Below are 15,272 nucleotides of genomic sequence, written 5' to 3' on the forward strand. Positions count from 1 at the left end.
GTATTTACGAGTATGCTCTTAGGTAGTGGTAATGAAATATCCAACCAAAAGCCTCTGTTTTGATGTGAAATGAATATAGAGAAAGGGAAATGATGTTTTGATGCAATACATAGTATTTCTTATAAAACACAGGAGGTGGTAGTAGCAATTATCTCCTATGTTCTAAAACTTCTGCTTTACAAGCTGTGTTGTTGACGTTATGATAATATTAAAATTTAGAAGTAAAAACCAACGCTGACTTGAACCATTGTGTCTTCATACACCTACTCCATATAAAAGACAAAGATAGATGTTAATGACGGTGGATGGGACTTGTGAACAATGGATGGTTACTCACTGTAGACAACTGATCCCATCTCCGATGTACCCCAGTAACCGTGTTTTCCTACTGTTAAGTCCATTCTTTATAAGGTTTATGAGATTGATTATTGTTCGTTTTCTGCAGTTTTCAGCGGTCCTATATCTCTGTCTTTCCATCGTAATATAACTTTCATTATGACAAGTTTTGATTGAAATGAATTTAAATAGAAATCAAATGGTTTTGTTTTGAATTTCAACCATTTGCTTTAATATATCATAGATAAATATTGATTACGCTCTATTAGAAACATAAAGACAATGAACAGTGATCCATCTCACAAATCCTATAAATGATAGCAAATAAAGAACATCAAAAGATAGACCCCTGGGAAAACTAAAGGTGAAACCAGGTGTCTAGGAGTAAGGGCCCCCATTAGACCAATCACATTAAACCAAACACCATCTTTATGAAATGTGCTAATCCGATTTTTCATATATAGTGTCCACGCTATTTTCAGTTCCATGTTGAAGACTTTCAGATCCTATTGCAGGTTCTTTGGAAAAGGAATAAGCATAGACTATTAAGACGATAAACTCCAAAACACCAAATGCGACAATGCTCATGAATAAAACCGTTTTTGTTTTAAATTCAAAAATATTCCCACGACGTTTAGTGCATCCATCGCAGGGTCTTCCTATTATCTCTGGGAAAAAATCCTAAATATTTCAAGAATTTAATCAAACTGTTTTAAAGGATGGAAGGTATATATTCGCCATCTTGATACTCACCCGCCTGTTTTATAAAAGTCACCATGGTAGTTGTCCTCGTTGGTGTCTGCTGTCCATTCCTGGAGTCTATAACATATATTAAAGATATGTTCACATCAAGTACATATATATATATATATATATATATATATATATATATATATATATGCTCTCTGATCAGATAAATAAATGCGATTCCTACAAATGACAAATATAAATAACTTGCCAATTGTGCTGCTAGTTGAGCATCCGTAAGTAAAATTACAAAATTCCTCAGCACAACTGCACGCCATCTGACAACGATCACCATAAGTTGGAAATCGACACGGCATTTCACATCTATCACCAGTATAACCAATCGGACAGACTACAAATTAGTAATTATTGACCATGATACACAGTGTTCATTTGTATTTGAGAAGACAGAACATCATTGGTATTACTTAGCGTTATAGTTTTTGTTACACAAAAGTTCTGAATAAGGAGAGAGAGAGAACAGTTTTAATGTCTGGAGATCTTAATAGTGAAATATGTCATTGTAACTAGAAATATGAATGCCAAAACAAAGTCCTGTAAAAGACACATCAGAGGTCTACAGATCTTATCGGTCACCTGAATATCAGTTAAAAGTATGACTAATCCCAAGGACTAAATATCTAAAGAAAATACTATTCAGAATGTCTAAGCTAAATTCTAATATTATAGATATAATTTTGTAGATTTTATTGAAAGTAGATACTGACGACAAACTAAAAACTCAACTGTTTGAAAAACGGGATGATTTCAGCTTCTCCATCGTCAGCTCCCCATATTTATGTAGTAATATTCCATTATCACCTGCATATGGCGTTTATACTTCTCAACTGATTCGATAAACAAGAGCTTTTCTTCCTATGGTCAGTTTTTAAATCGAGGAAGGCTACTGACAAACAAATTGATGGTACAACATTTTCAACAGACTCGTTTGAAGTCAGCAGTTCTACGGTCGTTATAACGATGTAGTTTGACAATACACAACGGACGACCCACGAAGGACAACGCACGACAATGGACACATACATATTGCAATATGTCATCTGAGTGACTCAGGTGACATAAAATATCAAATCATTGAATGTACGTAATAGCATTAATTCCTTTCCATATTTGTTAATCTGAATTAAAATTGGACACGGTTATCATTAGAACAACGAGTATCATTAAAAGAGATCTGAATGCATAATTTCAAACTGCACTGCAACATTGAGTAGACAAATATGTGAGGTAAATAACTCAACTCGCACGAAAACTTGATATTAAGTTTTGTATTTTATAAAGCTTAGACTCGTTAGTTTTCATAGAACGATAACCCACTTGTCATTAGAGATTTTAGTAAGAATATGTGTAGCTGGAGTTTTCAAAATGGTGTTTTGTCATACCATTAGTTAAATCAATGTGTTAGAAACGCGCACCTACACATCCTGTGACGCTGTCACAGTCTATTTCTGTACAATGACATATCTCCTGACAAGCTTGACCGAAGCTGGGATGTCGACATGGGATATCACAGTTCTCTCCAGTGTATCCTGGTGGACATTCTACAAGAATTTCTGAAGACAAGAGAATATTAATAAAGAAGGCAAGAGATCCATCGATTCACCCATTTATTCACCCACTGAATCATTTATTCCCAATCAAAGAATTTATATTCCTTTGTTTACTTACCAGTTGTTTCGTTTCCCTTTCTACAACATAGATCACAGATACTTATTGAATTGAACTTTTTTTCAGATTAACAAACCCTGAGGACAAAAACATAACAATACCAGAACTGAAAACAAACAAATTAGAATATAAAACCAGTTGATGCTATATTTAAATTACATCTAAAAATTAGTACATGTACTTACGTAAAATCAGTATCACCAGAATGGATCAATTTTACATGCATAAAGCAAAATACTAATATTGCATATGTAGTAGAGATCATAGTTAGTTTAAATAAATAATTCCAAATTGATTAAATCATGTTAATCTATCAAACGTAAATGGATACTAATGTTTGATTTTCGAAAGTGTTTATATTAAAAGTGATCAAAATTCATATTCATTTCACACGAGAAACAGGTGTCCACGTCATTTCAAAATGTACAAAACGGTGACAGTTACTTTTATAATATATTTCCTTGTCGTAAAAATATATGTATCCCAAATGTTTTGCCATTTGAGCAAACGTTTGAGATCATTGCTGAAATACATTTGAACCATTGAACGTTTGCTAAAGTTTATCAACAATAATATTGCACTATGTTAGTCGGAGAGAGTAAAACGTTTAGATTAATATCAGGATTGCGCGGATCTTATAGTCATATCACTGTGCCATGGAAATGTACCAAAAACATTGGAGTAACTCAATAGTCCCAAACAAAGCATTTAAAATTTTCATATTTGAACACTTTCTGATTGTAACAAAAGGTTCGGAGATTCTTACATTTTGATATACATGTAATAAATCGAAACTGAAAGTACCATAAACCGAGAGAAGTAAATATTAATTTTGTACTAACTGCTCAGTGTATAAAATTTGAATCACCAATACAATATTTCAAATAATTAATAATCTTTATAATTCATGCTCGCTCTATGACTAGCCTAATTTTAGTGTCATATATACTGACATATTTCCAGTGACGTTTATATTTGGGTCACGTTTTTTCTTGTAGCCAGTAAATTCTGAACCTCGTGGATTATCACCTTGATTGAATCAATTATTGTTAGAGCATATCAAGTAATCTCCAGCTCAAAATTTTCAATTCCTTGATTCATTTTTTCTTTCAAAATTGACAATAGTTTTTAGCACATAACAACAATAAGAAAGAATGTTCATTTGATATACATGCATATTCTCAACATTTCTGTCACATAAATAAAAATAATTCGTACTATCGTGGACTGTTAGTCCCCGAGGGTCTCTACAGCCCAGTAGCTAAGTACTTCGTAACTAGCTTGAAAATACGGATGTATATTTAATTACTGTTATAAGATTTAGAAATTCATTTCAAAATTAAGAATTATCTCCCTCACGCATAGCTCTTATCCTTAGACGAATTCGACTCCACTTTTTTTTGCACACTGTTTTCCCCTACAATAGCTCTAAAACTTCATTGTTATTTCGGATTTCAAACATTTCGTTTGAGCATCACTGAAGAGACATTATTTGTCGAAATGCGCATCTGGTGCATCGAAATTGGTACCGTATAAGTTTTGCATCATGAACATTGTAAATTACATGACAGATGCAGAAAATGAATGAGTAAAATATTATATAAAATGTTTTGAAAGGTTTGTGTTTTTCCTTGATGCATATAATCACATTCATTAATAGTATATGGAACATAGAAAATATATCAATTGACAAACTATATATTATGTATCAATAAGCAAAAAATGTAAAGAAGAAAAACTAGATATACATGTGTATCTCTGAAGTACGGTCATAAGAGGGTGACGCCGCACGTAGAATAAAATCTATACACAACCTCCATGCCCATGATAACACTAGAGGAGGATATGTCTCCTCCTTGCAATTTTATGCAATGATTATAAACATATATATTTATTATAGCAGTTATGTTATTTAAATATAATGTGTGTAAAAATTCAAAAATGAATAGAGAAAATAATTTAAAATATCAAAGAATTTATTCAATAATTTTGATTTTCGTATTCATTATACATATATGAAAATGCATAGACTCTGAACGATTTGCAAAACCACAGCATGGTCTATTATTGTCTTCCAGATAAATTATTTCCTTTTCCGAAAATGAGTATCTGACTAAAGTGACAATTTTTCCTTCGTTTTTTTCAAAAGATTTACAAATTTTTGCGATTGTAGTATTTTCTATATATTTGAAAATAAAGATGATATATTTCTTCCGATTTTTCTTGTTTGTTTTCTAATCTACATTTCATTTGTATTTGTATACTATACAAGCAATGGTAGATCTTAATAGCTTCAAAACTAAGATTTTATCTTTCTGTTCATGACGAAAACCAATTGCAATTGTTTCCCATTATATAAAGGAATTCAAAACATTTTGAATAATACCCCATATATGAGCAAACTTTTGTTACATGAAAGACGAAGATAACGAACAGTGATCAATCTCATAACTCCTAAAACAATATGAAAGAGAGAGTTGGGCAAACACGGACCCCTGGATATACCAGTGGTGGGATCAGGTGCCTAGGGGGAATAAACATCCCCTGTCGACCGGTCACAATCGCTGTGAGCCCTATATCTTGATCAGGTAAACGGAGTTAAAATCAGTGTGCCAGGAACGCCCTAACAATCGGCATGAAAAACGTCAGACAGCATTTGACCCAGTGGTAGATTGTATTGACAAACTAGGTCGTTATAACGACCATAGAATTGGTCAAGATTAATTGTGCATTGTTTCGTCTATATTTTTGCAATAAACATGAATTATTTTTCTATAATTTTACATTTCTTTAGCATTTCTATGTTATACAATCAAAACCTTTGGTCATGTAATTCTAGTAGAAGAATTCAAAGAGTCTGTTCATCAATATTTGAGAAAACATTTAGAGGAAAATTATGTAAAAACTCTCCAGGATGCCGCACTTATTTAAGATACTTACACTTTTTCCACAGGCACTCGCCGTTTTAAATATATATAATAAAAAACATTGTCTTCCTGTAAACATAATATTCACAAGGTACAGACACGTGCAAAAAGTATTCGGTCACAATGGCGGCGTGTTTACGTTTAAAAGCGAAAGCAAGAAGTAAATGACCTTGCCTTGCTATTTTTGGATTGTCAGGAAGTAGAATGTTTTTGTAAAATTAGAAATTGGTCACATGATACGTCATGTGGTACCTAGTTATCGTCTGCTGTTTACAAACAAAAGGGGAAAAATTACGAATTATTCAAAGATGGGTCGGAGAGGAAAAGAGATGGGATTAGAAGTTAAAAAGGTCATTGTGGAGTTATTGCAGGGTGGATACAGCCGGAGAAAGATTAGTGAGATGTTGAAGTTACCCAAATCGAGCGTTATTGATGTTTGTAAGGAATTTTCTGAATCGGGATCAGTTGAAAACAAACCCAGAAGTGGCCGGCCACCGAAAATCAAACCTCGGGACTATCGGCAGTTGGAGAGGATTGTAAAAACCAATCGCAGATGTTCGCTATCCGATATTACGGCAAGATTTAATGAAGAGAGGCAATGTCCAGTGAGTAAAAGGACAGTACAACATAACTTGCACAAAAATAATTTTCGGAGGAGTGTTGCCAAGAAGAAACTTGTCATTAAAGAAGTGAATCGGAAGAAACGACTTGCTTGGTGTCGGGGGAAGAGACAGTGGGCTGTTGACAACTGGAAACGTGTGATTTTCTCAGATGAAAGCAAAATCATGATAGGACATGATGAAAGAGTTCGGATTTGGAGGAAAACAGATGAAGGATGGCGACCCGATCTCGTTCAACAACACACGCCGCGCGCTAAGTACGAAGTGATGATATGGGGGTGCACTTGTTGGGAGGGTGTTGGAACTATGACGCCAGTGGAAGGCAATATCAACGCTGCTAAGTATCAGGACATTTTAGAGGACAACCTGTGGCAAGTTTTGGCAAGACATTTTCCACAAAATGGATACTTTTTCCAGGACGACAATGCGCCTGTCCATCGAGCCAGATCAACCCAGGAATATGTGGCCCGAAATCACATCAACTGTTTAAGCTGGCCTGCCCAGTCACCAGACTTTAATATCATTGAAAATGTGTGGCTTTACATTAAAAGAAAACTTCAGTCCCGCACAGGTTTTATAAAATCGAGATCTGATTTGATCGAGGAAATTCGGCGCATATGGACGACCATCACACCTGCCTACATTCAGAGCTTGTGTGGATCTATCCCGAGACGCATTCTGCATGCTATAAGATTAAAAGGACACCTAACGAAGTATTGAATTGTAAGTAGTTCACTTTTTTTCTTGGTGTATGTTTTCATAAAAATTTCAGCCAGCAAAATATTGATGCGTTCGTCGTCAGCGTAAACACGCCGCCATTGTGACCGAATACTTTTTGCACGTGTCTGTATATCACGCCGCCATCCTGGTTTTCTTTTTTACCAGCTGCATCGCTTGAAAATTTCGGAGAAAAGTTCGATATAATATGATAATTAGACCCCTACCGTTTAGAATAAACTCTGTCAAGGTCTTAACTCTCGCATTAGACGATGTTTGACGGTGGATTATAGCCGATAAATGGACTTTATTTCCAGTTCACAATGACGATGCGAGAGGTAAGACTTTGACAGTGTTGATTCTAAACGGTAGGGGTCTAATTATTATATTATATCGAGCGATGCAGGTGATAAAAAAGAAAACGAAGATGGCGGCGTGATATACCTTGTGAATATTATGTTTACAGGAAGACAATTTTTTTTATTATAGATATTTAAAACGTCGAGTGCCTGTGATTTTTTCCCATTCAAAGAACGTTTTTGACAAAATCCCGAAATAGTAGTTTATCGAAACCTTCAGAGTGCTTCAGCATTTAAGTCTTCCCTTTCCTCAAAACCCCAGTTTCCACACCACACTAGCCCTACTTTCGGTTCAATGTCGCGACGATCTGAAGGTGTCTCTGGTAGTGGAGTAATTCGAACGTACTTATTGTAATAGAAATAGTAATCTAATTTGTAATGATTTCAAGTGAAAAACATGACCTTGAGAAACCATAGTAACATGCTTGTACATATTTAGAAATGATATTAGTGCCTGTGTCAGGTTCCATTAATTTCATGAAGGATTAAAACACTTTTTGTCTAAGGAATCTGTTTCACTCTATTGGTCTAATGAAATTAAACCTGGTCAGACTTTGAGAAATATTTTGATTCGATACTTTTAAACAAAGTGATGCTGGAGGGTTTCAAACGTCTCGTATAAAGTCAGCATGTCACAAATTCTAAGGTTGTTACAAATGATCTACTTTGCCCATACAACCAATCATTGGGTTGAATGCTGTCTGACGTGTTTCATATCAATTGTTATGCCATTCTTGACACACTGATTTAATTACGGATTACCGCATTTTCCTGATCAAGATATAGGGCTAACAGCGAATGTGACCAGTCGACATTGGATGCTGATTCCTCCTATGCATCTGATCCCACATCTGGTATATCTAGGTGTCCGTGTTTGCCTAACTCTCTATTTCGTATTCGTTATAGGAGTTATGAGATTGATCAATATTCATTATATTCACCTTTCATGTAATTATTTCCTAATATTTTGAACTATCAAACTAGAACAAAGTCAACAAAACAAAAATTAATGATAACCCTTTGCTTGATCTTCATTGAATTGTATATATTTCATTTTAAAACAAACACACGAAAGAACAAACGAACAAATTCAGGGGGGGGGGGTGATACTTACATTTTTAAATATCATAAGACATAATGATTCTGTTTGTAATTTTTGCAATCATATGAATTATTATTGTTATTATTATTTTCAGCATTTATATATGGATTAATATATATATAACAAAGTGTATTTATATTTACAGATGGTTACATAAGTGAGTCCACGTACACAAACATTATTCACCCTACACAGATACACAATGGATCGATATTTCAAATGATATTCGTGTCTTTTGCAATTCATATACGATTGCGCGGACACGTCTATTTCAACAAAGAATACTTTGAAGTTCAGTTAGGCAGCGATGCTTTCTTTCTTCCTTATACTCCCTCTGAATTGTTAAGGATAATTAATAAACAATATGTTGTGAAGAAAATTAATGCCACACATGCCATTCCTATCGCGCCACGAAGTAGTCTGGATTTCCTGCCTCTGCTGTCCCCTAACATCTTTACATGACACTGTGTATCTAAAATGATGGATATGCGAATTATTAAAAGCGCCAACATTGAAATCAAAAGTGGTTATCAAATGCGCCAGATATGTCAACAACAGCACAACTGAATCACTGTCCATAAAAGATGTCTGGGTTGTTTGTTGAAGCAATGGAATCACGAGTTAAATCAAAATTAGGCGAGCCGTTTCTGGTATTCATCTTTGGTATTCATTTTGTTTCTGTTTTGCGAATATATTGTTTTTTGTGTGAAGTTAAAAGGTAAGAGTGAAAAGCATTGTAACGGAAATGGTTTGTCACTGAAAGGTGTTTCCGTGAATATAATTGACTAAAACTTCTGTGTCTTATCAACCTAACCTGTAATGTTTTTCAAAAGGCTCATGTTGATTTTATGATATTGTATTTTTGTTTTCACCGATAGACCTTACCATACTGTCGAAAAAAATAGCGGATGTCTTGTACATTGTGGATAGCGTACATTAATAATGATATGAATCAGAAGGAACAGTTCTTTTTACACACCAACAGGCTAGGATTACAAACGAATAAGAGCTCTCTCACTCTTTCCATCTTCATTAGTGGCTGTCATGTAATTAAAGCTGCATCAACATGTACAATGAGGAAAGCGAACATAATATTTCGTAAAACACCATAGTTTTGAGGCATATTGTGCATACATAACGCACCATAAGATATTTAGATATTTTGAAGACCCGAAACGCACTACTCTACACGAAAGGAAAAGTTATGCTCTCCACTAGAACAGCTTTGTTCGAACCCGATATTGTTCCGTTAAACCGTTCTATTCCGTGGTCAAATGTTCCGCTCCTACAACAAAACATTTCGTTCTGATCTTAATTCATTTGTTCAATCAAATTGTTTGTTTGCACAGATATCTCACACTAGCCTTATATCATCGAACCAGTGTAGATCAACTATTGCTCTCAATTCCACACATTATTTCAAAACTTAGTAAATTTGATTTAGAGTACTCTAAAAATAAGAGCAGGTTACGTAACAAAAACTGATAAAGGGTTTCCGATTCGAGGCAAAAGACAATGTTTTTAATGAAAAGAACAATGCATTTACATAGAAGGAATATTTTCCAGATTAATTACAAAAGAATCTCGAATTAAACAAAATTTCACATCATATGCCTAAATTAATTGCGTTTCAATTAACATCAATTCCATATGTTCTTTATACCTATTCTTAGCCCGCCGGTTATTTACATATTGATTTCAACTACGGATTGCTCCGTTAACTTGGTGAAAGAATAAACATACGACGGGTGCGACCGGTCTAAAAGTGATGGTTACTCCTCCTAGGCATCTGACCCACCCTGGAGTGATTCGAGTTCGCCCTACTTTTGAATTTGTATTCTTTATATGGAATGTGATATTTATTGATCAATGTTCCTATCTTCATTATATATATATATATATATATATATATATATATATATATATATATATATACATATACATATATATATATATTAAAAGAAATAGAATAAACAGTACACAAAGTTAAAAATTTAACGCAAGCGCTTTCATTTTATAATCCTCAGGCGTTACATTTTAAAATAGTTGTGTTAAAATAACAACAAGGAATTTACGGTAAATTCAGATATGACGTGCTCCACCAAAAATTTAATTTATGTTATAACATGTGCTGGCTGTGGAAAACATTATATCGGTGAAACTGGAACTACTCTGCGAACTCGTATACGAGTTCATAAACAACACATTTCAGCACCCGAATACAGAAAAATTAAAGTTAGTGAACATATAGATGTGTGTGGCCACGGGCAATTCAGTGTATTTCCGTTTTATAAACTGTATACAGAAAATACTATTTCCCGACGAGAAAAAGAAAGACACTTTATTAAGACTTTAAAACAGGCTCTTAATAGCTTACTGTAAAATATGTTTACTGTTATTATCTATGACGTCATAATATGCTTAACGTAAAATCCTTTTCCCTTCATTCGTTTATGACGTCGTTATGTACGTGAAATGTTAGGACGCCTTTATGACGTCAAACCATTTCAAAACTATTTTAAAATGTAACGCCTGAGGATTATAAAATGAAAGCGCTTGCGTTAAATTTTTAACTTTGTGTACTGTTTATTCTATTTCTTTTAATATTTTATACCGGACACTGTGATTTTTTTTAAAAACACAATTTGGATATATATATATATATATATATATATATATATATATATATATATATATATATATATATATATATTTATTTATTTATTTATAACGTATACCAATACTCATTGATGAAAATAACAACATACAATTATACTCTAGGTTTTCGGATGATGAATATAGATAATATGTATGTATCCTCAAAACTTACCTAACAATTTTATAGAAGTCCCCACGATAGGTGTCGTTGTTGGTGTCCGAGGTTCAGTCTTTAAGCCTATTGCAAATATTGATCAAGATGTGTTAAGTTTGTGTTATGTATGTATGTCGATAGGGATAGCTGTCATAGCTTACCATGCGTGCTGTTAATTGAGCATCCATTTATATGACTACAAAGTTCTTCCGCACAACTGCACTCAATCTGACAACCATCACCATAATTTGGAAAAGGACACGGGAGTTTACACTTCTCACCAGTATAACCAATCGGACAAACTACAAATATATTATTCTTAATCAAGATGAAATACATATTATTTACGTTTCCATTCGTACCAACATCATCAATATACACCTGTGTCCCGAAATCACTTGATGTTAAACACAGATAGCAAACATAACGAAGCAATTCATAAATGAAGATTGACAGCAATGGTGTTGACAGATGGATATCTGAAGTCTGAAATATTTCGGTGGGACAAAAATCAAAATATAATTTTTTCACAACCTTGCTGATTATTCTTAATAAAATCTTAATTGGTAAAATCATATCAATGAGTGCACTAAAAAGAGTATATCATTTCAGGAATGTCTTGCAACATACAGTACACATACTTGTTATGTTTAAGGTGTTTGGCATTGTAGAAGAAGTCAATTCACCTCGTGAAGAGGAAACTGGATATAAAGTTGCAACGCCTTCTAAAATAGAAATAAGATTTACCGTGGAAATGATCTTTTGGAAACTATAGGACATGTTTTAAACACTCGTTAGTCAATGCAATATAACAATAAGTTCATGTTGCTTTTATTTGTTACTTAAAATTTGTAATTTTCCTAATCGTCACATTCTCATGCCAATATGTAGGTCAATATTCATTAAATGCAAACCTTTACACCCTGTTCCGCTATTACAATCTGACGCCTTACAATTGCAATTCCCTTGGCAAGCTGGACCAAAGCTTGGGTATCGACACGGTAAAGTACAGTTCTTCGTAATGAATCCTGGTGGGCATTCTAAAAGTATTGTAACTAGAATATATATGTTATTAACAAGCGATGAACATCCTTTAATTCTATTCATGTTTCTATGAAATTCTATCTTCATCCATCAATCTATGTATCCATTCATATATCTATCCATCCGATTAATTTTCCTTTTATGTCTCCATCCATTCACCAATCCACTCGCTCACTCATTCAATATTCGATTCCTCTACCCATCCATTTCTTCATCTCCATCCATTTATCCATTCATTTCTCCATTCGTCCATTATTTTTTGACTTACTGATTTCTGTTTTCAATCTACAAATGAATTGATTTTTAATTTAATTTCTAGAAAAAGATACAATGTTAGGAGACACGTTATGTTGTACGACATTTAAAATGTTATATCTAATCTAAAATCATACGTTTTACTTACGTGTTATCAATCTCACCACTATATATGAACTTTACATGGATTAAAGAAAACGCTGCGGCCAAATATACGTTACGAGTCATTACTAGTTCAACTAAAAGTTTCCCCACTAATTGAAAATCATTTTCATCTGCTCAACATATATCAATTATGATTTTGTTGTTCAAAAATGTTTACCATAAATGGAAATTTCTACTCATGTCAGACAAGGAACATATGGCTCATTGTTCCTTATCTGCAACATTCCAAATATAACACATTGATTTGAAAATGTTAAAAATGCGGTATTTAAGTAGATATATGGCTCATTGCAGGTTTGACCGGTCAACAGGATATGCTAATTCCACCTAGCCAAATGGGTTCACCCCTGGTGTGTCTAGGGAATCCGTGTTTGTTCTCATCTTAATATCGGGTTCTGTATAGAAATCAAGATATTAATCACCGATCACTTTTTCCTCCGGGAGATTTTCTTATGTTTGCCGCTATTTTCATATGTTTGCCGTTATTTTCATAATTGCCTTTGCTTTCGTAAAGTTCTTTCCTGCTTCCATCTACCCGCTACATTGTTTAGTCCTAATAACTGACATTTTCAGAGCACTGGTAAGGGTATTGAAACTTTGAACCTAGAAAATTCATATTTGATGGGCATAAGAAGGATTACGTTAGTTGATGTAAATCGTTTGTCCTTTCCAATCCTATACCCGTACTGTGATGAGACAAAAACATAAATGAAACTCCCACATGGAATACAAATTAAAAAGTTACCAGACACCCAAGAGGTGGGATCAAGTCTCTAGGAATAGTAAACATCCCCTGTCGACAGGTCACACTAACAGTGAGTCCTATGTCTTCATTAGGAAACGGGGTAATCCGTAGTCACATTCGGTGTGTCAAGAGAGGTCTAACATCGGTATGAAACACGCCAGCTGGAATCTGGGAAAATGATAGGTAGTATTGGCAAACTAGATCATTTTAACGACTATATGATATTCGAAATGTTGACATTAAACGAGACTGTTGAAAGCCTGTAACAAAAGTTTGTTTGTCAGTTGACTGCCTTGATTTAAAAACTGACCATATGTAGAACGATATCCCGTATTGAATCAGTTAAGATATATACATTTCTAATCCCATATCTAAGTACAAACCAGGTGTTAAAAACTCTGTGGTGTCTTTTATCTACACTTCACAAATATATCAAATTGAAATATGAATGAACATGATCATCAATAATATATAAACGTCTTCGATATACCTAAATGTCAAGGTGAAGGTCCCATATTTTTTCTTCTCATGTAGAAGTTTTTGTATAAACTTTGCTTCATAAGACTATAAAACAGGTCAGCTAACAAAGGGGCACAAATCGTGAGAATTACAAAAGTCTGTCGAAAAACCTGATCATCAAAAACTACGATGTTAGCGATGAGGAACTTCAGTATATTTTTATGTCAACTTCAGAGTACTTGTGCGTGGACTCAGAGTACTGTTTAAGAAAAATAAGTTTTTTGGATGACTTATCACTAGATATAAATGTTTCCTAGATAGGACTATTTGCGTTTTCCATTTGTTGTTGTTGAAGAAGCAAGTGTGTATGGTGTCAAGTCTGGTCTCTAATTTATGAAAAGACTAGGATGTTTTTTACTGTGTTTTGTGTAGTACTTTTTTCTTTTCAAATGGTGTGGATTCCTCTGCTCAATTAATCTGGGCTAAAGTGTACTTTAAGATTTTTATTAAAACGTTTGATTGTTTTGAGTAATAGTTTTCGCATTTCAACACAGTCCATTCACTTTGATAAAATACCAAGGACATCTTACTTACGATAAAGATATATAAATATGTTCCAGTTAACGATACAGTGCTTTAGTACCTAGTGTTTATATAAGTGAAATTCATCAGAATTCTCATTTGGTGCCTTGGAACGATGTAGAAATAATGATATTCTTTCCCTATGTGCCAAAATATAACGTAAGGTATAAACCAAACACTTTATTAAATAAATCACGAACTGGTTAACTATTTAAATCATATATCATTAAATAAGAAGTTTCAAATTTCAAGTTGAATGCATTTTTCGATACCTTGAATGACTTTGATATTGGGTTTGGTTGCCTTCAGAAAAACGGATAAGATCTTTTCGAACATGAAAGGCATATTTGTAAAAGTCTTGGATGAAAGGCGAAGATAACGAACAGCGATCAATTCCATAACTCCCACAAGCAATACAAAATAGAGAGTTGGGCAAACACGGACCCCCTGGATATACCAGATGGGATCAGGTGTCTAGGATGAGTAAGCATCCCCTGTCAAAATCAATGCGCCAAGAACGACCCAACAATCGGCATGAAACACGTCAGACAGCTTTTGACCCAATGATAGGTTGTATTGGCAAACTAGATCGTTATAATGATCATATAATTTGCAAAATGCTGATGTTAAACGAGACTGTTGGGACCCTTGTACCATCGACATGTTTGTCAGCAGCCTGCCGTGATCCATAAACCGACCATACGCAGAACAAG

The 15,272-nt window shown here is 34.0% G+C and overlaps 1 protein-coding gene across 1 annotated transcript; it reads right to left on the reverse strand.

Annotated features, from left to right (window-relative positions):
* Positions 1 to 329: 329 nt before the first annotated feature.
* Positions 330 to 14,904, reverse strand: LOC130053494 (multiple epidermal growth factor-like domains protein 11). The gene is made up of 11 exons (XM_056160814.1): positions 14,832 to 14,904; positions 12,224 to 12,349; positions 11,951 to 12,034; positions 11,471 to 11,611; positions 11,328 to 11,393; positions 8,827 to 8,969; positions 2,773 to 2,827; positions 2,520 to 2,657; positions 1,295 to 1,435; positions 1,090 to 1,155; positions 330 to 388 (listed from the first exon to the last, which is right to left on the reverse strand). Exons 1-11 carry the CDS (start codon positions 14,902 to 14,904, stop codon positions 330 to 332), a joined length of 1,092 nt encoding a protein of 363 aa, XP_056016789.1.
* Between the last annotated feature and the right edge of the window lie 368 nt (positions 14,905 to 15,272).

This window comes from Ostrea edulis, chromosome 3 (genome assembly GCF_947568905.1).
Source record: "Ostrea edulis chromosome 3, xbOstEdul1.1, whole genome shotgun sequence".
Classification (NCBI taxonomy): domain Eukaryota; kingdom Metazoa; phylum Mollusca; class Bivalvia; order Ostreida; family Ostreidae; genus Ostrea; species Ostrea edulis.

Excerpts from the sequence above, each read along its gene's own strand:
- LOC130053494 (XM_056160814.1), bottom strand. The coding sequence starts at position 14,904 with ATGCCTTTCATGTTCGAAAAGATCTTATCCGTTTTTCTGAAGGCAACC. Across the intron at positions 11,394-11,470 it reads CTCAATTAACAGCACGCATG|GCTTAAAGACTGAACCTCGG; the intron begins GTAAGCTATGAC and ends TATTTGCAATAG. Across the intron at positions 1,156-1,294 it reads CTCAACTAGCAGCACAATTG|ACTCCAGGAATGGACAGCAG; the intron begins GCAAGTTATTTA and ends TATATGTTATAG.